The following is a 26,173-nucleotide window of genomic DNA, read 5'->3' on the forward strand; positions in this document are numbered from 1 at the left end:
GGCCAATCACCATCAACCAACTTGCTAACCTTCAATTCTTTTGACTTTCTTGGGTCATGGTAGATCACATATGCATAATATTATGAAATTTGAAGTTTCCCTTGAGAAATTTTATCAATTGGTGAGATAGCTTGTTAGAGAAGTTACTCAAGATACCCAGTCAAACTAGGGTTTCCAAGGAAAATCACCCTCAAACTCTTGAAGAAAACTTGATCAATATAACATGTAGAGATCATTAGGACTCATATATTATGCTCATAATCATTCTTGCATCAATTCATGGTTGTGCTCTTTGCCATGAGGGTCTCAAACCCTAGATATGAACTTGATAGATCAATGGAGATCATGCCCTACCTACAAAAGAGTTAGGCAAATGCAAAGACATATTTTTGGTATTTTGGTTAGTAAAATGATAAAATAGAAGTATGATACAATCACATAGTGCTTGGTGATCTCTCTCAAAACAAACCCAATGAAGGAGGGGTAAGGAGGATGCCAAGGTATGATCCCAATGCTAATGCTTATGATGAAATTGCATGAGGGATCTTAGGGTCAAAATTGGGGTCTTACAGTCTTGTCAAACACGAAAAATATAATTAATGAATTCTTTTGAAATCCTCTAATTCTATTTTATTGCAAATATCATTTGAACAAAAACACATATGCACACAAGAAAGGGCTCCCTAGGAGTACCTAGGACACTTTGGGTGCTAACACCTTCCCTCTGTGTAACCAACCCCCTTACCCGTAATCTCTGGCATTTTATTAGTTTTGATTTGAAAACTTTATATTTTTGGGTTTTGTTTGTACTTTTCCCTTTTCCCTTGGAAACAATAAAAGTACGGTGGTGACTCTGGTTTTATTGATGTGTAGCTTATCCATAGCTTGATGATCATGAATTTGCTGCAGCACTTGGTCAAGGTTGATTTGACTTTGTTAGGTTAAGATAATTGGATTTAGGGGATTGATGGAATGTACATTCCATCTCCCAAAATGAATAGATGATCTTAACTTGGTCAAAGTTTTCCTTTATCCAATTTGAGTTTGATCCATTTCCCCTCCATCTTCATCTCATTTCCCTTCTTTATGCATTCATTTCATTGGACCTATGATATCTCAATATCCTAAGGCTAGTTGATTGCAAAATCAACATAAGTATGGATGAGATTAGATTACCCACTTTGCATATTCTTTTTGTGTGTGGTATGTTTCATGAGCATAGTTCATCATACTATGTCTCTAACATGCATTAACAACAAAATTCTATTGCCCGACCTTAAATAGTTGTGACTTCTATATAAGTCCAATTACGATTGCTTAACATAGCGCTAAATTTTGACACAAAAGGCATATCATTCTAGTTAGTGAGATTGTAAGTCTCCCCTCTTTCATGGTATTGTATGGAAACTTGGCCTTTTTTCCTTCCTTTGGAAGATGTCTTGGTTCAAGGATCCATGCTTGTGATAAGTGGGTTGAGTGTTCTCCAAAGAATGACTTAAACAAAAGTAAAAGCAAAATCAATAATAACTCCTAACTCATCAACAACTAACATTTAATTTCAAGTCATTTACTTTTAATGCAATTTAATTTTAAGCCTTATTCATTTGCCATTATTCATACCATTCTAATTGTTTATGTTAATGTCATTTTCACTTTGTCCACTTGGACCATATTTTGTGATATATTTTGTTTGTGTATATTGTGTTTGTTTGTATGGTCTTTGACCATTAATGTACATAATAAGAACAAAAACCCTAAAAAATATCTTGTGTGGACTGTTGGTTTGATTTGAGACAATTGGACTTAGAATTTAGGCAACACTCCCTATGCAAAGGACTTGGCCAATGCCAACTTTCATGTAACCAAGTGCTTGTGATTTGAAACTCAATCTGATACATCATTGAATATCCATTTGAGTTCATCTACAACATGATCATTGTGAAGTTGTTATTTTGAACTTGTGACTTATGCATTGTGAAGTTCATCTGCTACATGGGCAAATTTGAAGAAGATCAAGATGTTGCTAAGCTTAGATGTGGCTATCTTTATTTGATGTCTTTCTCTTCAAGTTGATATTTTTTGCATTGCTTGTTGCTTGATTCTAATGTCCAAGGGAAGTTTGGGTTTCTATATGACATTCTTGTCTATTGGATTGCAACCCATTGGTCAGATCTTTTCAACTCCCAACTTTTAATTTTATGCTTAGGATTAGTCTATTCATCTCCTCCCCACTTCTTTAATTTCAAAATCTCTCCCTCCTTTCAAAAACTTATTTGCTTGTGCTTATTTTCTAAACTAAGACCATATGGCAAATTAGAAACTTTGGCCTTATGCCATTGCATTTTCAAACCTCTTTTCTTAACTAAACTTGTAAATAAACTTAACTATACTTGACTTAAAATTTCAAAAGACAAAAAGAACTAACTCATTCAAACCATTTTTCGGCCTTTATTCCTTTCAAACTTAAAATTTTGTTAAAAGAAATGCATCCACTTTGAAATTGATACCACGAACTACGAGGTTTTGATCTCTCATTTTTATGTTGGTACGTAGGCACAAGTCCGAAGGTCTTGTCAAACACGAAAAATATAATTAATGAATTCTTTTCTCATCCCCCAATTCTATTTTATTGAAAACATCATTTGTACAAAAACACACATGCACACAAGAAATGGCTCCCTAGGAGTACCTAGGACACTTTGGGTGCTAACACCTTCCCTCTGTGTAACTTACCCCCTTACCTATAATCTATGGCATTTTATTAGTTTTGATTTGAAAACTTCTTATTTTTGGGTTTTGTTCGTACTTTTCCCTTTTCCCTTGGAAACAATAAAAGCACGGTGGCGACTCTTGTTTTATTGATGTCTAGCTTATCCATAGCTTGATGGTCATGAATTTCCCGCTACAAAAATCACAAGCAAATAAGATTTTCAAAGGGGGGAGATATTTGAAATTTAAGAAATGGGAGGAGATGGAGAGACTAATCCTAAGAAAAAATTTAAAAGTTAAGAGTTGATAAGATCTGACCAATGGGATGCAATCCAATAGACGAATGTCATATAGAAACCCACTTTTCCTTTGCACTTTAAATCAAGAAATATCAACACACAAATAGCAATATGAAGAGCAAAGACATCAAATAAAGATAGCCACATCTAAGCTAGCAACTTCAAAGCCTTCTTCATAATCTTCCCATGTATCAGATGACATACTCTTTGAATGGCTCAGAATAAGGCATTAGATACAGGTTCAAAGTAACATTTGCATCAAGGCCATGTAGCAGATGAACCTAAGTGAATCTCAATACTTGCATTAGATGAAAGCTCCATTCATAAGAACATGGTTTTAGGAGTGTTGGCATTGGCCAAGTCCTTTTGCATAGGGAGTGCTGCCTAATTCTAAGTCCAAAGCTCATATCAAATCCAACAGCCCACACAAACATTTTTTAGGGTTTTTTGTTATTTATTAGGTATTTTAAGGTCCTAAGACCACAAACACAAACAAGATACACAAACAAGTATATATAATCACAATATATGGCTCAAGTAAGCAAAGTGAAAATGGCATAAACATAAACAAGTTAAATTGTCTGTAAAATGTAAAATGAAATGGTAAATGACATAACTTTAAATTGCATAAAGTAAATGACTTCAAATTAAAAAGTTAGTCAAATGTTAGTTGATTAGATGTTAGTTAAGTTTTTCTTTTTAATTGATTAGGTCATTCTTTAGAGAACACTCGACCCTCTATTCACAAGCATGGATCCTTGAACCAAGGCATCTTCCAAAGGAAGGAAAAAATGCCAAGTTTCCACACAATACCATGAAAGGGGGGAGACTTACAATCCCATTTACTAGAATGCTATGTCTTTTGGGTAAAAATTCAGCGCTATGTTAAGCAATCGTAATTGGACTTATGTAGAAGTCACAGCTATCTGAGGTCGGGCAATAGAAATTTTAGTGTTAATGCATGTTATAGATATGATATATTGAACCATACTCCTAAAACATACCACACATAACAAGAAAATGATCAAAGGATGGACCTAATCTCATCCATACTTGTATTAGTTCATCTAACATGAAGTTATAGTCTTAGGATATTGAGACTTCATTGGTCAATGAAAGGGATGAGATAGAATGTGATTGAAGATGAAGAGGGAAGGGAGATGAGACAAACACAAATTGGTCAAGGGAGGAATTTTATCAAATTAAAATCACTCATTCATTTTGGGAGATGAAATATACATTTCATCAATCCCCTAAATCTAATTATTTTAATCCAACAAAATTCAAATAAACCTTGACCAAGACCCAAACACATAGTCAAACTTCACAAGTCAATAAAAAGGGCTCAAAACAAATTCTACACAATTAATCAATAAAAAATCAAGTTAAAATGCATTTAAATTAAATATGTTTGATCAAAAACCTAAAACCTCTTTAAAGCACCAAATAAATGGTCAAGAGATATATCATAGGTCAAACAAGACCAAAGGACCTTGGAGAAAAAATTTCATTATTTTTTAAAAGTCAGAAGTATTTTTAAATAATTAAAAATATGCACAAAAACAATTAAATCATGAAAAATATCAAAATAAATGAAAAAAATAATTTTAATTCAGAAAATGAAAGAGAAAAATATTTGATTTTTTTTGGTGAAAGTCTCATATTTTTTGGATTAATAATGAAATTAATATGAATTAATGAAAATAAATGGATTAAACATAAAATCAAAAATTAAAATAAATTTAGAAAAACAAGGGCCATCAAATCTCCCTCATTAATTGAGGTGGCAGATCTGATGGCCAAGCGCGCGCGTTCCACCATACGCCAAGTCAAGCCCGCTGCAACAATGGTAATCAGAACCAAAGACTGAGCTTAAAACATTTTAAATGGATCCTATGGTTGAGATGCAAGAACACTCATCATCGGGGCAAGAGCTCTGGTCTTCTTCTCCGGTGGACCTCACCGGACTGGTCCACCATCAACCATCACCAAAATGAAAAAGCAAGACATGGAGTTAAAGAAAAAATGCTCAGGAGCTCGAATATGGCCTCAATTTTGTCCAATTCTAACTATATGAAAAGATACAGGGTTTTGAATTTTGAGGATCCTGAACTGAGTTGCTTCGATTTGACCTCTAAGCAACTCAGTCTTGTTGCCTACATTGGTAGGACCTCAGCAAACCAACAATCAGCCAAAATGGATGAGAAATGAGGGAGAATCGAAGAAGAAAAGTTTTTGAAATCTCACCTTCGAGGAGCTTTAGATTAGCTTGATCTTGCTTCCAATTTTGCTTGGCTTGACTCTAGAAGCTTGCAGAAGATGATTTGGATGGTTAAAAAACTTGGACTCTTGGAGTTTCAATCCTAAAACAGAAGGAGAATTGAAACTCGGTTTCTCAATAAAACTTCAAGATTATCCTTTCAATGGTGTTTGGGGAAGAAGGGGGTCGAAGCTTGGGCAAGAGGGATCTCCTTTCTGATCATCAAGGGTCTTATTTATAGCCAATGTGAATGATATTTGCACACTTACAAATTTGGCAAATTTTCAAATTCTCCCTTGCATGGATGCGTGGGCGTGCACTAGGCCCATGGGATGATGTGTTTTGATCCAAAATCCAATGTACAATATGCTGAAATTATGTTAGGAGCTCATGCAAATGTGTGTGAAAATTGGAACTCGAAATGATCCAAATGATTCTTTAACTTACACCCATGCGCAAGCCCCTCAATTTTAATCCAAATGAGATAATCTTGGATGTTTTGGAAAGGTGAGATCAAGGGGAACAAATTTCATGTTGAACACTTTTTCATTTGAAGTTTTGATCATAAAAATTTTGAGGTGGAAGTTTGGGAAATCAAACATATTTGGAAATTTTCTAAGTCCTAAGTCAAATGTTCACTTCTTCCACCTTGAATAACTTTTTCTATGGACTTCAAATGAGAAATGTTCCTTCATCAAAGTTGTAGGTATTTCAAACCTTTTCAATTTGGTCACAAAATAGACCTCATTTGTATTTGGCATGAAGGAGTTATGCATTTTAGAAGTTGAGGAAAATCACTTGTTCAATGGTAATGGTCCAAAATGACCTATAATGTTTCCTCTTGACACATGCATTTGCAAGTTGAATTTGCACTCCCTCAAAACATAAAATTTGAAGTATACATCTTGAATTTTATTATTAAATTTTAATGGATTTCATCTCATAAACATTGAGCAAGTTATGGTCTCGGGAAGTTGACCTCCAAACTAGGGTTTAAACAAAATGACCTATAATCTTTCACCATAAATAATGCGTTTCCAAGAAAAAATAGCTCTTGACTTAAACATGAAAGTTGTTTGTAATTTCATTTGGAGTAACTTTTCTCTTGGAATAATTTTCATATTACAAAAATTATAGGAGATAGCATCTAGGGAACCCTAGTTTTGACTAGTTGACTTTCTCTGGTCAACCACCATGAACAAACTTGCTAGCTTGACATTCTCTTGACTTTTAGGACTCATGGAGGATAATATATGCATAAGATTATGTAATGTTAAGTATCCCTTGAAATATTTTATCAATTGTTGAAGAAACTTGTTGAAGAAACTTGTTGAAGAAGTCACACAAGATACCCATATGAATTAGGGTTTCCAAGGCAAACAAACTCCAAACTCTTGATGATTTCTTGATCAAAATAGCATGTGAAGATCATGGGGATTAATATATGATGTCTAGAGTAAATTTAAACCAATTATTGATTGAGCTCCTTGCATTGAGGGTCTCAAACCCTAGATATGAACTTGATAGAGCATAGATGAGCATGTACACTACCTACAAAAGCAACAAACTATACATTGACATATTTTTGGTAGTTTGGTTAGTAAATAATAGAAAAACAAAGTATGATACAATATAAAGTTCTTGGTGACCTCTCCCAATACAAACCCGATGAATGATGGGTAAGGAGGATCCCAATGTGTGATCCCAATGTTAATGTATATGATGAGATAACATAAGAGGTCGTAGGGTCAAAATTGGGGTCTTACACATTACACCCATGTGCAAGTCCTTCAACATTGTTCCAAATGAGATGATTTTGAATTTTTTTAGAAAGGTGAGATCAAGGGGAACAACTTTCATGTTGAACATTTATCCATTTTAAGCTTGGATCATTATGAATTTTGAGGTGTAAGTTTGGAAAATCAAACATAAATGAAAGTTTTCTAAGTACCAAGTCAAATGTTCACTTCTTCCACCTTGAATAACTTTTTCTATGGAATTCAAATGGAAAAAGTTACTTCTTAAAAGTTGTAGCTCTTTCAAACCTCTTCAATTTTATCACAAATTTGACCTCATTTGGATTTAGCACGAAAGAGTTATACATTTTAGAAGTTGAGGAAAATCACTTGTTCAATGGTAATGACCCAAAATGACCTATAACCTTTCCTCTAGGCACATGCATTTGCCAACTGAATTTGAACTTCCTCCAAACATAAAATTTGAAGTAGACATCTATATGAAATAATTAATTATTATAATTGTTTTGGGATGAAAGGAATACTATGTTTTTAAAGAATACTTTACCTAATCATTTAACCTTATCATGAAACATGCATTGCAAAACTTATAAACCATCTAAGTGGATTTTGTTTGAGGATAGACAAAAATATAAGTTGGGGTTAGTTGATAAGAAAGAAACTAATATAAAACACCCAGATTTATCTATGAAAAATGACTAAACAACCGTTTGGTCTTGCCATTTGAATATTTATCAAAAACAAGTGAAAAATACTAAAAAACCACAAAGCAACACACAAAGGCCCCACCAAGACCAACTTTTTACAAGTAAGGCACACAAGGCCACGTTCATGGGAGTGATAGGCCAACACATGCGAGAGAAGACTTCATGATGAAGAATGGGTTTGTGCGCTAAGCGAAGATAGGTGGTGCGCCTAGCGAGCTAGCGTGGCTAGGGCTAGTTGCACGGTGAGATGCCATTTCTTAAACTAGAAGAAAGTAGGCTCGCTAGGTGAGGATGGGCGATGTGCCTAGTAAGTCTACCTTTATTTAGCTTATAAAAAGGATGTCCAACTTCATTTCTAAGGGATTTTCAGTGGATTTAAGGGGGTACCTAAATATAGTCACTACTACAAAATATACATTTGGTAACACCATATTACTACAGACGTTTAAACAACCGTAGTAATAACTCATTTTCTTGCGTCTGAATTTTTTATTATTTTATTTAAAGATATTTCATCACAGTCATTTATAACACCCATTGTGATAGATGAAAGGTTACTTGTATCGATTTCCAGCACTAAGAGTTTTTTATATTTTTCGTTAGAAAAAGGGCTTGTCCTTATAGTCTTATAAATATATTAATATTAAAATTCTTATTACCATGGTTATTACTAGAAACTATTATGAATAGTACTTACATTTTTTACGGTATTTGTTAACATCGTGGTGATAAGTTATATATATATATATATATATATATATATATATATATATATATATATATATATATATATATATATATATATATATATATATATATATATATATATATATATATATATATATATATATATTATATATAAATGAAATTATCAAGCTTCCACACATAATAGTTGTCACTCTCAACAAAAAACCCTAACATCTCTATCTTCTACAGCAGCGAACTCGTTCTCATAAGCTTCTTCATACTAAAAGGTACTCAAGTTCATACGTTTTATCATTCTTTGTCTTCTTTCACAAGCATTCTTCCATGTTATTCATACGCTTTTTTCCATTTTATGTGTATAGGTTCCTCAAATTTTCTTTGTCTCTCATACGCTTTCATTTGACATGATTTTTGGTGTTTCATTTGGTAGAAAGCTTAGGGTTTTCATTTGGTATGATTTTCGTGTTTTTTTAAGTTATCTCTACTTGAACCTCTGTTTTAAAATGGATCTCGGTTATCATATATGTTCCATGTATGACACTAGTTCTTTTTAAAAATCTAAAAATATCTGTTACAATATTTGCTCCATGAAATGATATATGTTTTCATGTTCTTCTTTAAAATCTAATTTGTGTATAGGTCAATTTTATTACATTTAAGACACGAGTTCAATAGAGATATCAATGTATTAGACATTACTTGAGGTTCTGTTTATGTAAACATGATGTTAATATCATGCTAGTTTATGTTTCAAAATCAGGTTAACATGTTGTTTGTAGGATTACAACGTCATGCTAGTTTATGCTTCCAAATCAAGTTAACGTCATAATATACATTTTGACTTGTAGGAGTGGTACATCACAAGATATTTGTGTTGTTATGAAGAAAAAATACAAGATGGACAACGCTATTGTGAAAGTTGCATAATTGTGTGAAAGAACTAGATCATAAGACAAAAGTTTTCCGCTCTAACTTCAAATTCATCCTCCTTTCATTGTGGATTCCATTCTGAGATAAGTAGATTATTTCTTCATCATCATTCTCTATGAATCTTTTCAATAAAAGGTACGTTTGTCCAACACTTTATGAATTGATATATTGTTGTTGTTCAAAATATTTGCTTCGTTTATTAATTCTAGTTGAATTTATTATATTGTATGTAGATTTCTTGTTTCACTAACCCCTAACTAAATATGGATTCATTTAAATCATTTAGAAAATGATAATCTAAAAGTTAGATTATATTTGAAAACCAACATAGATCAATAAATGTTTTTCGAATTACATGCATCTTGTAGTTCATCTCTCGGTCTTTAACATATAGAATTTGGTTCAATACCTCAAGTTCTTTAAAGCAACAGTTTAGTATCTTCTATTTTATATTGTATAACCTCATATTTTTTGAGAAATTTTGAATCATCTTCATCATTGTCATTATAATAATCATCATCATCGATTAAAATGATAATGATGACTCAGAATTAGTCAAGAAATTAATACTTTGTAAAATAAACTACAAGAGAATTAATCGTTGCTTTGAATAACTTGGAGCATTGAAACAAATTCTATATGTTAATGAGCGAGAGATGATTTACAAGATGCATGAAATTAGAAAAACAGTGGAGCGTCTAAGTTGTTATTCTCAGATTAATATCTTCTAAATCAATTTTAATGGTTGTATATATTTATTGAGGGGTAAGAAAAAACAAAATGAATGTGTTGCTTGTAGTGACACTTGTAGATGACTCTCTAAATTTGTCTTCTACAACTATGATGAATAAGCATAGTTGAAAATCTCTTTGTCGGGGACAAATGTACGCATTATTTATTCATTTATTGTATTTAATAGTGCAAAACATAATATATTATGGAATACAGCTAGACACGGTGAGAGTAACAGAAGATAGTATTAATGACTAAGTAGAAGAAATATTTCTGACCATTGATTGGTGACGAAAACTACCCCTATAAAGTTTACTCGCAGTTAAACATCGAAATATCCATTATTTTTTTGTCATTTACTTTTTCATTATTATTATATAAGTTTAAACACTTAGAATCATAAAAATTATTAAATCTATCTTTAAGCACAACAAACAAATCTATCTATGGATAGAATAATATTGTACCTGTTGACTCCAAATACACAACAATAATATGAAAAATAGAATAATAAATTCAAATGGTTAGAATATATTTTTACTTAGATACCAAAGTTTTACCATCTTTCTTGTCTTTCTTAAGAACTATCTGAATCAATTTTGACCTCAACTATTAGAATAAGAAACTTTATCCAAATCTATAAATAAAAGAAAACATTTGAAATTGGGTTAACAATTTAGGCTCAATCCTTCCAAGTCTCGAAGTCTCGATTATTACGCAACTCCTCTTACATTTCATCTTTTCCTCATAGAACATTTACATTAAAACAAAGAGTCCAATTAATATTCAGAACTTCATATTGTAAATCTAACATTGATATAACCGTCATGAAAATATATTTTCTAGAGAGAAAAGAAATTGCACAACCTCGTCTTAACTCACAAATTACAAAACACTTCCAATTTTTTAATTTAAAGAAAAGATATAAAAACATAAACAAATTAAAGCAACTAATACAAGAGTAAGGCACTGCATGTTATGAACCATTACAATAATAACACAACCAATAACCATTATTAAAAACAATTTTAAAAATTCCTTCATTGAATCCATAGTCTTTTTTTAAGACTTACCCCAAGAACACAAATTAATATTATCCTTGTAGTTAAAGTAAAAAAAAAGCACAAGTTTTATTAATTATTTATTTATTCGTATAGAAAAGTGGGGCTCAATAGGTAAGAGTTACAAGATCCATTATTTACTCTTAGCTCACGAAGAGCTAGCTAGATCTTAGCTCATACATCTGCATTATTTTTCATATTGATTACTCAGTAAAAACTGTCCAGAACTGAAGACAGAGGACTCCTTTTTCTTTGGCTTTCTTCCTCCTTTTGTTCAGGTTCAGCACTTGCAAAGTGAGATTGTTTTTGATTCTTGATTAATCTATTTACCTCTTGAGAAGATCCAGGAAATGTGAGCTCCTTTACTGGATTTTCTATTTGGCTTATCACATTGTCATCCGATCCTTCAAATTTTCAATCCCCAAATTAGAAATATAACATTCAAATATTAACTAATGATATTTCTATTCACTTAATACCTGAAAGGAAGTTTCTCTGATTGTTCTCGGCATTGATACCAAATCCAACCAAATTCAGATTTGATGAAGCACTAATGGCAACTGGGTGACCTGCTGGAATGATAACAACGTCACCCGGAGACAATCTAGCTTCATATCTCTGCACTTCATTGTTTCTTTCTTTTCTATCTTCCCTCTCTTGTTGCTCATTTTTTAAACCCAGAAGTTCAAGGTTTCCTTTTCCTTCATTAACTAATAGTACAACTATTGCCCTTGAATTGTAGTGTGGCAACATTAGAGCTCCCTAAAAATTTAAGCAAAAACGCATTAACATATTTCTGTAATATAATTAAAATTATGTGTTTTATATATATTTAGTGTTGTGTACATACCTTGTTAATCTCCACACAACTAACAAGTATATCTAAATCTTGAAGCTGAGGGTATTTTTTCTCTGGAGTAATCTCAAACAACTTGCCAAACTTATTAGAATATTCTGGCTTGTGGCTTCTCAAGTTGAAAGGTTCAAATTCAGAGGGTAAGCTTTTCTTTGAGCTTGATTTTGCAAGCTTTCTCAATTCCTCAATTTGTTCCCTTGATACTTTGATTATTGCGTCTCTTTCTTCCCCTTGTTGTGTTCTTTTCCGATCTCTCAATTGTTGTGGTTTTTTCTCTTGCTCTTCTAAAAGAACCTTCTCTATGGTCTCGTATTTAGTCTATATTTGCGAAAAAGGATACAAAATATAATGGTTATATTTATTAAACATTTGATAAAAAAATCACACATTAAGCTTAACATGTGTTGTTTGCATACTTACATTTAAGGAGGCCTCTAAAATGTTCTTGCTGAATCCTCGTAAGTATTGGTTTTTATTTTCAGATAGACCAAAAGCCTGTAGAAGAAGGATAAAGATCAATTTTTCAATCCAGACAAAAATAAAAGTAATATAAAGGAGGTGTTTTAATAAGAATAAAACATGTGAAGAAAATTATTACCTCAAATTTACCAGGCCTGTTCACGGGTATTACAAAATCCACCACTCTTAGATCTTCTTCATCATCTTGGTTAACTAGATAAGATGTTGTTCCTGCGGGAATTTTGATGGTATCACCACGCTCAAGATTATACGAGTTTCTATCATTGGGACTCAACACTGTCAATATGGCTTTCCCTGTAGTACATATTAACCACACCAAAATTTAATTATGAAATATAAGAAATATTGCTAAATTGAACTTTACAATATTTTTATTTTAAATAGTCATATTTCTATAAAACAAAAGATTTGTTATAATAATATTATAAAGAAAAATAAAAATTACCATTGAGGACTACAAGGATTAAGTCAGCATCTATGTGTTGAGGAAGGAAGATGGTGTGGGGTTTGGCTCTATATTCCACAAGACGATAGTTTTGGAGATTTTCAAATAAGTCTGAACGTTTGTCGAACCTTTGAAGGCGACGAATGTGACCGTTTTCGTTTTCAAAGAGTGTCAGAAACTTGTTAGACTTGAATAAAAAGGGGTTTCTTTGTTCTTGTGATTCTGAAGATCTTTCTTCCTCCTCTCCTTCACGTTGATGGCGTCTGTCTCTTTTTGTTCTCTCCTCTCTATGCCTTAGCCTTGCCCTTTCTTCGGGATCTTCACGACGTTGACTTCCTCTCCACTCTTCGTCTACTTGTTCCTCATCTTCCTCTCTTTCCCATCTCTCACGTCCAGGTTGAACTTCCTTTTGTTCCTTCTTTTCACGTTGATATCGATATTTCTGCTTCTCTTCTTCATCTTCTTCCTTTTCATATGAAGGTCTCCATTCTCCATGGCGTTTTTCTTCTTTCTCACCCTCTTGGCGACCTCTTTCTCTTTGTCCCGGTACCCTAGTTTCTGAACCTTCATCGTAATTGGCATAAGTGACGCAAACAGAGGCCAGGAATATAATTCCCAGAAACAATAAAAGTGGAAATCGTGATTTGACAGTGGTCGCCATGATTTGTATTTCACTAGTTCGAACTTTAGATGATGAAATAAAAGATTAAGTTGAAGGATATTTATAGTGATAGAACGTAAAGCTAGATGAATAACGTGGATGGTCATTTGGGTACATTGTGTCATGTAACTTGACGAGTGTTGAAATGAACAAAATTGAGGTGGCAACTGAGTTGTATTGCAACTGTTAGAAAGGTGCGGATGAGCTCGCGGGTTGAGTTGTTGATTATTTTGAGCTGCATGTGTGACACATTGGTCGTACGTGTTTTCATGCATGGAGTTTGGGGTCCAGTTCTTTTAGATTTACATGGATGCGGCGATCATGACCATGATTATGTCAAGTTTTTTGTTTTAATTGGATGAATGAATGAATCTGGAAATTCTTTAATATTTAAACTCGTTAATTTTTTATGTCTAAATTAATGCTTATGATTGAAGCCACTTGAGAGTGAAACAAATAAACATAAAATTACGGCGAAGCAAGAAAACTTGATTGATCGGTCCTTCTGCATGTGAAACAATCTCATTACTAATTAGTACTTTCACTGTTTGATATAAAAAGTTTGTACTAGATTAAAGTTTCAAGGTACCAAAAAAATTATTGATATTTTTTTATTACTTTTAGATACTCTTTATTTATTTATTTTTTTAATTACTTTTTTTATTATTAATGAAGAATAATTTTATAAAATATTTTTTTCTTTTTCATATATAATTAATTTTATTGTTTAATAACAATAAACATGACAGAAAAATATATAATCAAAATTAAAAATAGTCTTAGGTTTGTAATATGTATCTAATATTTTTTTCTTCGATAATACACATTTTTTTTTATAAAATTTTAATTCACTTAACAACTTCATTAATTAATTATAAGTAATAGAAATAATTTTAGTAAATGACATTAACTTATCATTAAAATCAACTCAACTAATCATTTCTTTAAAAATTACACAAATCTATTTTGAACGGGCGAAACCAAATCAACATGAAAATATGTCACCAATGTCTGGTCAATTTGAGTGGACCGGCAAATATGCACACCCATTTGATCAAGGTCGATGAAACATTACATACCTTTAAATAAGGGCTCGCAAAATCATCTGACAAAGACAATTGTCTTCAAGAAGGTTTTAGAGCCTCTAAACCCTAAATATCTCGTATAAAGTTAATCTTATAGTTCAAAGTCAAAATCTCGTTACAATGGAAAACACATATAATAACGGTTGTGAAACACATATAATAACGGTTGCACATTCGTTGTTAGCTAGTGTGTGATTGTATGTATGGTGGTTTTTACAACGGGCGTGTGATAATTGTTATAAGCAAGGTAGCTTGCTACCTATCACAACAGTTATATTAAACAACCAATGTGATATATATTAAGTTCATGTGTTCGAAATCTAGCAGCAGCAACAATTTATTTGGAAATAATTAATATTTCACCACGGTTACACAATATAACCGTTGTTAAAAGTACCTTGAGTTTGTTATAAAATATGTAGATTGTTTGTTTTTTCTTACACCTCACTGAACATATACAATCATAAACTTGATGTACACGACAATAATTAAAAAAAAAACTTGAAAAACAACTTAAACGAACCACTATTTTTCAAATTGCATTCATACCATAATTCATTTCTTGCTTCTTAACACGTAGTATTTGATTCAATGCCCCAAATTCTTTAAAACAACAGTTCCTTCCTAATTTATTTTGCAAAGCATCAATATGTTGAGTAATTCGGGATCACCATCATCGCTATCAACATCATTATTTTAATCAATGATGAAGATTAATATGATGACAACGATTAAGATGATCCAATTTCTCAACAAATTTGATGTTTTGCAATATAAATTAAAGAGAATGAACTGTTACTTTGAAGAATTTGGGGCAATAGACCTAATTCTACGTGTTAAAAAGCGATATAGATGAATTACGAGATGAATGCAATTCGAAAATCATGTTTGATCTAAGTTGCATTTCAAATATAACATAATTTTCAGATTATTATTTTCTAAATCACTTTAAATGAATGCATGTTCAATGAAGGGAGTGAAACAAACAATCTACATGCATTATAATAAACTCAACAACAACATAAACATCAATAAAACAACAACAACATACCTTTTATTAAAAAAATCGTGGAATGATCTGAAGTTGATCTATTTTGTGTTGCCATGAAGAAAAAGTATAAGGCGAATAAAGCTTCCAAGGTTGATTCATACTTCTTGTAGTGTTTCTCCATAGCAAAATAAAGCATTTATAAACCACCAATCATATAAGTTAACCTGTTTTGAAAATATAAACTATCATTAATATTAAAACATAACAAGCAACAACAAAGTATTAAGGAAGTAAATCATGCCACAACAAAAAACGACATGTTAACATAAATAAGAAGTACACTGTAACTAAACAAGTAACAACAACCACAAAATAACTACCATTAACATTGTAACATAACAAGCAACAACAACCAATAATACATATTTAACCCTAAAATGAAGTACATCATGCCACGACAAAAAGCAACATGTTAACAACAAATAACAACAAATAATAACAACTACCCACAACAAATCAAAAACCTGTCAACAACAACAACTAACAACAAATCATGTAAAACATGACAAGGTCTTTTATCTTCATGCCTAGTTGAATACGTGCAGTTCTCAAGGTCTTCAGAGTTCTCAAGGTCTTTAGAGTTCTCAAGGTCTTCAATTGATTCAGAATCAGTTACATTCATATTCATAAATTCATTCATAATATATTCTACCTTCTTCATCTTTTCAGAGTTAAGATTCCTCAAATAAATCTTCTTTTAGCCTGTTCCATTGGAAGGTTCAACAACAATAATGTGTTCCCTAACAGATTCAACTTCCTTGGCTTTGTTCAACCATAACTCCACCATATCAATAACCTCTTTTGTAACCCGAATCTTGTGGATAAGTTTGTTGCTCCCACTATTCATCATGAGAGAAGAATCTGAAATCGGAAAATACAACAACAATAACAACAACAACAACAACATAAACTACAACAACATACTAAAACACTTTCAAACAAGGAAGAAGAAGAATACCTTTATGTATGAAGTGAAAGCTAATGACGAAGAAGATAGAAAATGTGTGTTAGAGTTTTACTGTGATAAATATGGTGATACTGTCAAGAAGCGATAGCTAATTCATTTATATTATAAATAAGTAAACAATTTCACCATAATTATTTTAAAAAATTGTGATAAAATGTAATGACTTTCACAAGAGTTGTCACCATCAACCGTGGTGATATGTATTTCATTTTAATTTATATTATAACTATAAGGACAACATCAATTATAACGAAAAAGTAGAAATTTTTTGGAGTTGGGATTCGAACCCTGTCATTCGATAAATGTATAATCACGGTTTATTAGTTTGATCGTAGTGCAATGTATTTACATAAATATAAATAAAAAAAGTGTGTCTACAATTGAGGTATCACCATAGTTAAAAAACAAATTGTTGTAGTTTAGTGTGACGAAAGATCTATTTTATAGTAGTGAAAACATAAATCCACACTCATGATATTTATTAGCTAGCTTGTTCCAGTCAGAGGCAAGAGAATTTGGAAGCAAATATATCTTATATTTCTGCTAATCAGGAAGTTATGACTAATAAGAAAAGGGAGATGGATGATCAGATGAAGACTATAAATTCCATACAAGATGTGATGGGTGTTGATCTAAAGGAGTTTTGGAGCTTCTGAAGCAAAAATATTAGGCTCTAGGATTTAGTCACCATTTGTTTTATCTTTTTTGAAATTGTGCTATGCATATTTTGTTAATGAAAACTTTTCTTCAGTATATTTTCTGTTCTTTTTTAATTTATCTTTTTGTTGATGACAAAAGGAGGAGAGATAAAGACTATTTAAGAAATTAGTTCTTTCATTAGTAATTAGTAATCCGTACAATCTCATTAGTAATTAGTACTTTCATTAGTAATTAGTACAATATCATTAGTAATTAGTACTTTCACTGTTTCATATAAAAAGTCTGAACTAGATTAAAGTTTTCTTCGATTTTGGAATTTTCACGTTATGTTCTATTATTGTGATTGTGTTCCTCATTTTTCTCTATAATTTGCTTTGTGTTTTTTACAATAACTGGTATCATAGTTTTTAGTTCGATTCAAGGATAAGTGTTCTTAGTATGCTTTGTGGTTGCAGTTTTGTCTGATCTTCCATATCAGAAAAGAAGGATAGTGTTGTGGAAGAGTTGTTGAGCTGTAGTAAAAAATTTCATTGTGCAGTTTGGGATAGAGAATTTTGACGGAAGATTTTGTGTGACTTGTGAAAAGTTTAAGTCAATGATGTGTTGATACAATCAAGATTACACAAGGTGCAAGATTATGTCGGTGCTTGAAGAACTTTCTGCCAACTAGAAAGTTGCACCATAATGTTTCAACCTGATTTTAGAAATGTAAAAATTCTTGAAGTGGTTTATCTTCAAGTGAAGTATACTCTTCTTTAGCTGGATTATGATAGTTTTTTAAAACCATGATTGTCGGTGAAGACAATCTGAAATTCTTGGAGTGGTTTAACTTCAAGTGAAATTTATTCTTCATGATAAAATATATGATTGTCGGTGATGACAATGTGAAATTCTTGAAGTGTTTTATCTTCAAGTGAAATATATTCTTCATGAGAGAGTATGATAGTTTTTGAAACTATGATTGTTGGTGAAGACAATGTGAAAATTCTTGTAGTAGTGTAGTTTCAAGTGACTATATTGTTTATCGTGAAGTATGATTGTCGACGAAGACAATTAAAGTTTATGTATTATTTTCAATCAAGGTGGAGATTGACGGGATTGGTTAAAAATATACATATTGAAGAAGTCCCACATTGCTTAGTTTTGTGAATGAAGAGAGAGTCAAGGCTTCATATAGGATACAAGTTCTTTGAAGTCCCACATGGCTTAGTTTTGTGAAGAAAGAGGGAGTACCAGGCTATATATAGGATTCAAGTTCTTCATTTGAAGATGCACTAGTCAAAATGACTTTATGTTTGTATTTGACTTTCTTTGTTCTATTATGCTCTTGTATTAGAGCATTGTGAGATGTAGTTAAATATTTGTTTTGGAGGGTGTGGTGTACTAGGGGGCTGAGTTAGTTGAGAGTATATTATGTGTTGTAATAATTTTCACATAGTATTATTCTCTAATTGTCATTTGACAACGATCGTAATTTTTTCTCCAATTTTAAAATTTCCACGTTATGTTCTTGTGTTGTAATTGTGGTTCTCCTTTTTCTCTATGATTTTCTTAGTTCTTTCCCAATAACATGTGAACTTTTTCATTATAAAGCATATGTCCATTAAGGCATACATGGTTCTTCTAAGCCTATAACCTCCCAGTCCAAAAAAAAAACACTTCAAAGAGTTGTTACAACTAAATAGGAGAAATCATCATAAGCAGACGAGTGAAGGTTTTCAATGGTCTATATCTGAGCGATGATTTTTGATCTGATGCGATCAAATTACTAGATCTCTGTCGATTGGAATCAAACATTATTGATAACAAAGGTCCTTCAATTGAGAATTATAATTTCAAGTTAGATACTTATTTAGAAACACTGAGTTTATTGAACTGAATTAATTAAATAAATTTTAAAAGTAGAACTCAAGTAGTAATCAAATATTGATATTTTAAAAACTGAATCAATTGACTTTATTAAATTGAATAATCAAATATTTTTCAATTATTTATTTTATAAACATATGTTCTCAAATTAATCAAAAATATATTTTTTAAAATATTTAATTATTTCATATTGAAAAATAATAAATTAAATTAATAGTAATTCAATAAAATCATAACTAATTCATTTCTATTTGATCAATTATATTTAGCACTTACATTTTATTAATTATATTTAGAGCTTGCATTTAATTAGTTTAAGCTTTATTTGATTAATTATATTTGATTAATTTAAAAATATTCATTAGAAATAAGTCATAAATATATATTTACTTATTTTTCAATTTTTTTTTTTGTGTTTTAAAATTTCAATTGTTTCTTGAGAATTTCAATCTATATATTAATGGTTCCACGACAAACAATTGAAATTTCAAAACATAAAAAAATAAGTAAAATAAAGGTGAATTTAAATAAGAACAAATAAAAAATATGTACTTGTGTATTATATTAAATAAATACATACTTAATCATGTATTATTAGAAATAAGTAAATATTTATTTATGTATTATTTTAAATAAATAGATACTTATTTGTATATTATCTTAAATAAGTAAATATTTATTTATGTTTTATTCAAAATAAATAAATATTTATTTATGTAATATTTATTTGCGTATTATTAAAAATAATTAAGTATTAATTTATGTATTATTTAAAATATGTAAATATTTATTTGTCACTTATTTTGATGACTAGGTATAATGAGGAGAAAAAATAGGATAATCTTTATAAGGGAGATAATATGAACTTTTTTTTACAGAGGGTTTAGATATTAACCCTTAATTGTATTGTTTTAATATTTTAAGTATGTATCTTATCACCCCATAACATATTAAATAAAAAACGGAGAGTGCGATGAGATGAGATGAAATGAAATTTATTTTATCATGTTCCATTTCATTCCATTTGACATGTTATTTATAAATCTAAACAATAAAATTATATTGTTTATCACGTTATTCTATGACATACTATTAATTTAAACATAGACTTTTTGGACTAACCCTTAGATACAAAGCATACTTCTTAAGGTTAAGATCCCTAGGTTGTTTACGATTACAAACTATCATGAGGGGAGTGTTGGTCAAGTTGGTAGGTGGGATGGTGACCCCTTAGATTGAAATTTCAGGTGGAGGAGATCTTTCTTTGTGTAAGATAAATTTATAGTTTCTATTTTTTTTCTCGGTCATTAGAGGGCGTCTTTTCTCCATAGTTAGAGATAAGTTGGTTTGGAATTATTTTAAGGATGGTGTTTAATCGGTGTCCTCTGCTTATCACTTTCTTTTGATATCTTCTAGCCACTCATCTTCTGATCACATTCAATTTAATCCCCACATCTAGGGTAGTTGCGCACTTTCTAAGGTGATTATGTTCTCTTGAAAGCTTCTCAATGATAGGTTCCTTTAGTCTTACTTTTGTGTCCCTTTTGTGGTGTTTCCGTCGAAATGACGTCTCACTTGTTTGTGACTTTTGACTTGGTTAGTACAATATGGTTAAGTTTTTTAGTTGGTTAGATTGGAAAAAAATTCTTCATACGGATTATAGTAGTCTTTTGGAAAGTTCCATCTCTTTAAGCGGGAGAGCAATGTCTAGAGTGTGTTTATCTGTGATCTGGCATGCATGAGTTTAATTTTATCTTGTTCCATTTTATTTCATTTTACATGTTATTTATAAATCTAAATAGTAAAATTATATCATTTTTCATGTTATTCTATGGCATACTACTAATTCAGACATAACCTTTCTAAGGTAGGATCTAGGTTTCAGACATCCTTTTGAAATGACCCTTGGATATGAAGTATACCTCTTAGGGTTAGATTCACTAGATTGTTTATGATAATTGACTATTCTAAGGGGAGTGTTGGTCAAGTTGGTATATAGTTTGGTGACACCTTAGTTTGAGACTTCAGGTGGAGGATATCTTTCTTTCTACATAAGGAATCTGTAGTTGCTGATTTTCTCGTGGTCATTCGAGGGCATATTTTCTCTTTGGATAAAGATAAATGGGTTTGGAATCTTTCGAAGGATGGTGTTTTCTCGGTGTCCTCTACTTATCACATTATTCTGACTTCTTGTAGCCACTCGTCCTCCGATCAAATTCAAGTTAATCCCCATATTTGGGGTAGTTTGAAACCTTCTAAATTGATTGTATTCTCTTGGCAGCTTCTCGATGATAGGTTTCCCTCTAGAGAGAACTTATTCAAGAGAAAGGTGATTGACAAACCTAGTCTTACTTTATGTCCCTTTTTGTGATGTCTCTGTCGAAATGAGGTCTTACTTATTTGTCACTAGCTTGTGACTTTGTTAGTACAATCTAGTATAAAAAATTTATATGGTTAGGTTGACAAGTAGTTCTTCAGAGGGACCCGAGTAGTCTTTTTCAAAGTTTCATCTCTTTAAGTGATAGAGCGAAGTCTAAATGGGGTATTTTTTATGATTTGGTCTATTTGGAGGATTAGAAATGAAGTCGTGTAATTTTAGGTCTTCAACAAACGTGAGAGATGTGGAGGAGAAAATTATTTTTGGACTTCGAAATAGTTTTTTAGAAGATTAGCTAAGAACTATTGCACCTTCATAGAATGACTTAAGAATCTCATTCTTTAGATTAATCAATAGAGGATTGAGATTTATGGTTAGGTTGTGAGTTTGAGTGTTCCTTTCTTTTTCTTGACAATCTTTGATTCGGTGTTAATAGTCCTAGTGACTTGAGATCTAGTTTGTTCTTCATCATAGTGAAGTTTTGAGGCTAGTTACATAGAAGTTTGAGTCGTGGTGATTTTTGGTTTCTTTGTGTGTTTGTATTTGTTTGTCTTCTTTAGTTTATATTTTTGGATTCTGAGATGTTGCTTTCGAACTTCTTATGCTATTTTTGTGCCTATGTACTCTATGAAGTTCATCCCTCTTTTTTCATTTTTATTATATATAATTATTATTTACCTTTTAAAAAATTAAATATATTTTAAAATTTTAAATTGTGACAATAAAAAATAGAAGATGAATAAGAAACATATATAATATAAAAAGTAAATTAAACATCTGATGGTCACAAATGACAAGGAAGAGGAAAAGGGACGGGGATCAACATGAAATGATGATAAAAGACAGAATCATGAGAAAGCCTAGTGCATTTCTTGAATTCTCTATGCTCATCATGCGATTTCATATTCGATCACAAAATTTCCATTTCTCAATGTATTTTGGCTGCTAGGATCGGAGTAGTTGTTGAAGTTCCTAATAAACCACCCTTCCTTGCGTTGAAGGATACTCCTGTAGGCTCAAGAACAGCTGTTGGCACAAAAAACATTTCAACAAAAGCTTAAATAAGATCATCAAAAGCAAAACATTTAGCAATCATATATGAGAATGATGAAGTGAAACTTACGGTTGTTTTCGTACATGGGGAATTTACACCGATATTTACATATAGGATCGGCGATGGGTTTTGGGTAAATCATGGATTTGTAGCAATAATCGTAGCATGCTTCCGGGGTCATCAATTTCCCTTTACCCTGAGTAGTTACAACACACACCAACAACAACAATGCAACTAATTTGTTTGACATTTTTGTTTCTAACTCAACTTTAAAATGTACAACTATTTGCTTTGTTGTTGTTGGTGTTTTTTATCTCTTCCTTCTTCCTTATCATTATTTATCCACAATGGTAACTATATATATATATACTACATAACCCGGTGTGGCTCGTGAGCCATACATATTTTTAATGTACAGTGATAAAATTTCGGTGTTTATTTTTAAGAAGAAAAGAATTTTTTCTTGAAAGTTTCAATGACTATTTCTATTGAGCAAAATTTTAGGATTATCGAATGTTAATTTTCTTTTTTAAGATAAATTATTTGGAGTTTTGTTGTATATCATTATATATCATTGTTTTGGAGTTTATGTGTACAAATTAATTGGTGTGTTGGAGTTTTATTGTATATCACCATTATGGTGTGAGTGTTTTAGAGTTTTACTTTTAAGGTTGAAATGTAAAAAGAAGAAAAGAAAAAAAAGGAAAGGTTGTACCTCATATTTTGTTAGGAGTTAAAGATATATACAATATTTAAGGGGAAAAAGGAAAATGATTTGTTATTCCATGTGAATAACGATTTTATATATGATTTAAGCAAGGAGATAATGTTGGTGCCGTTAAATAACATTTGCACAACGTCCTTGAATATTTGTAACGTCATCCTCATGAAATGGTGTTGAGTCTTCAAATATTTGAATAAATATTAAATAATATTAGAATATTGTATTAACATTTAAGAAGATAATTAATACATAATAGATTTTTTTTGTTACATATCTGATTCCATGAATTAACAATCCCAACATATATAGTGTTTAACATATATAATAATAGTCACACTCATAATTAAATGATTTTCTTTGGCACTACAATTACCATAAATTATAGTAATTAAATAGTATATATATATATATATATATATATATAATATATATATATATATATATATATATATATATATATATATATATATATATATAAAATTATTAATCAACTTTAAATTATTTATAAAATTGTCAACTTACTTTGAGAGTAATGTTCCATTTTATTTTTGTGTTTTCTAAACCTTTCAACCTATTAAACCCATTTATCGCACTACGATAATAAAATATACTTATTAAATTTATCTTCTAAAATTTCATAAATTACATTTAAGGTAAATAAATTCTACATGCGAATCAACAATAAGAATAAGAACGATATTTTTGTCTGGCTTCAACCCCATCAAACATTGAAAGATTGAATTTTATTATGCTCATTAATGAGCAATTTTCAATGATGACTACATTCCATAGAAAACAAAAATTAAATGTGACAATTTTAATTCTTTATAATATGTGATTAACTAACAGAAACTAGTTTAGTAAAAAAATGAAGATCAAATACACTTACTTGTTGAGGTATGGAAAAAAAACACTCTTTGTCATTCTCAAGTAGGTTTTAAGTTATATGAGACTGAGAACTAGCTCGATCATTTTGTGGTTGAATGAAATTTGGATCCATGAAATCGTACATGTTACTCTTGTCCAACTGACTACAAAGGTGTTTTATATACCTAAAGCCAAACACCAAATACACCCCCCCCAATGTGTTGTAGGGTAATTTAGTATTTTAGTATTTCACCTACGTGACATTATTATTTGTGTATATATAGTATTGTACCTGCCAACATTTGTATCCACTGAGTATTGTAGTGTAGTGTGCAACCATTTTATTGTAACTGTTTTTAGCAGAGTAGTGAAAGCTTCTTATTCTCTCTTCTTTCTCTTCTTTAATTTTCATCTTCTTTATCTTATGAATCAACAATTGGTATCTAAAGCTCCGGTTCAGATCCGCAGGGAAACACGAATGAACGATGAGGCGTTGTGTGATTGATTTAGTTTCTCGAGTTTGTGTTGAACTTTGATTAGAATTGTAACAAAATCACATTTCTTAATTCTGCAGGATTGGGAATCACTAGTCTTTGGTGATATCTGATTTTTGCACAAGGTTGAATATGAACGAAAAATGGTAAATCTGAGTACTAAACTTCCAGTGTTCGATGGCAAGAACTAGAATCAGTGGTCAATTCAGATGTGTGTGTTATTTGGCGCTCAAGGTGTTCTTGATCTCGTCAACGACAATTACATTTAGGATGCACTTCCGGAAAATGCAACAAATACGCAAAGAAATGTTTAACGTGATATGAGGAAGAGAGATCAGAAGGCGTTGTTCTAAATCCATCAGTGTATGGATGTGAACCTGTTTGATAAAATCGTTGGTTCGACGATGGCGAAGGCTGCGTGGGACACACTGGTACGGTGCTATGAAGGTGTTGCATCAGTAAAAGAGGTAAAGCTTCAGTATCTACGTAAGTAGTATGAGAATCTCAACATGAAAAATAATGAGAAGGTACCTGAATACATCTCTAGAGTAATTCTGATCACAAATGAGATAAAGATGTATGGAGAAACTCCCTCTGAAGACAATATCATTGAGAAGGTACTTAGATCTCTTACTCCTCAGTTTGGTTACATTGTGGTAGCAATTGAAAATTCTAAGGATCTTAGCACCATGATAATTGAAGAGATGCAAAGCATTCTAAAGGCACAAGAGTTGCGTCTGACTAAGATAAACTCTGAAATAGAGGTAGAGCAGCAGACTCTGAAAGTAGCTTATGGTAAGAAGTATCTGAAGCAGTCTTGGTCAGAAGCCAAGAAGAGATTTTATGGTGTTTAGAAATCAGAAACCTCAACTTCTTGAAGGCAAAAGAGTGTTCACAAGGGGAAGAATAAGTATGACAAGAAGAAAGTTCAGTGTTATTGTTGTAAGAAGTTTGGCCATTTTGTCGCATTACGCGAAAAACCGGCGGAGAAAACGAAACAACAGAGCCGCCACCGGGCGTTATTTATCCCAAAGGAGGGAAAGGAAACGCTCGAAGTAAACTTGGAAAGGAATGGTCTCGCGACCAGAGATGGATGAGTATGGGAGTCGGCTATGTGAAGGGAAGGTATTAGCACCCCTACACATCCGTCGTACTCGACGGGATCCACACTCAGAAAGAAAGGATAAGGTTGCTAGAAACTGCTCACAAACTGCACAAGGCTGGAAACAAACACAGAAAGACGAAAGAAACGGGACTCGGCAGGATATCGCATTCTGGGCCTACGTAGTCTGTCAGACACAAACATCAGAGTCGACGTAGTTCGGGAACAGGGGAAACGTGCTCGCTAGGATATCACATCCTATGCATACGTATCTTCTCTAACCAGAGTAAGAATCAGAGCACTCGTAGCTCGGCTAACGCA

The 26,173-nt window shown here is 31.6% G+C and overlaps 1 protein-coding gene across 1 annotated transcript; it reads right to left on the minus strand.

Moving 5' to 3' along the window:
• Positions 1-11,204: 11,204 nt before the first annotated feature.
• On the minus strand, positions 11,205-13,638 carry LOC127091959 (convicilin). Its single transcript, XM_051030709.1, has 6 exons — positions 12,942-13,638; positions 12,615-12,790; positions 12,437-12,511; positions 12,011-12,334; positions 11,640-11,922; positions 11,205-11,564 (listed from the first exon to the last, which is right to left on the minus strand). The coding sequence occupies exons 1-6, from the start codon at positions 13,600-13,602 to the stop codon at positions 11,368-11,370; spliced, it is 1,716 nt and encodes a 571-aa protein (XP_050886666.1). The 5' UTR covers positions 13,603-13,638; the 3' UTR covers positions 11,205-11,367.
• Between the last annotated feature and the right edge of the window lie 12,535 nt (positions 13,639-26,173).

The sequence above is a fragment of the Lathyrus oleraceus genome, chromosome 6 (assembly GCF_024323335.1).
Source record: "Lathyrus oleraceus cultivar Zhongwan6 chromosome 6, CAAS_Psat_ZW6_1.0, whole genome shotgun sequence".
Taxonomy (NCBI): Eukaryota; Viridiplantae; Streptophyta; class Magnoliopsida; order Fabales; family Fabaceae; genus Lathyrus; species Lathyrus oleraceus.

What these genes read in the sequence shown, in the direction of transcription:
- LOC127091959 (XM_051030709.1), bottom strand. Translation starts at nt 13,602, where the DNA reads ATGGCGACCACTGTCAAATCACGATTTCCACTTTTATTGTTTCTGGGA. An exon ending in ACAGGCCTGGTAAATTTGAG is followed by an intron (nt 12,512 to 12,614) that starts GTAATAATTTTC and finishes CTTCTTCTACAG; the next exon opens with GCTTTTGGTCTATCTGAAAA. An exon ending in TCAGAGAAACTTCCTTTCAG is followed by an intron (nt 11,565 to 11,639) that starts GTATTAAGTGAA and finishes GAAAATTTGAAG; the next exon opens with GATCGGATGACAATGTGATA.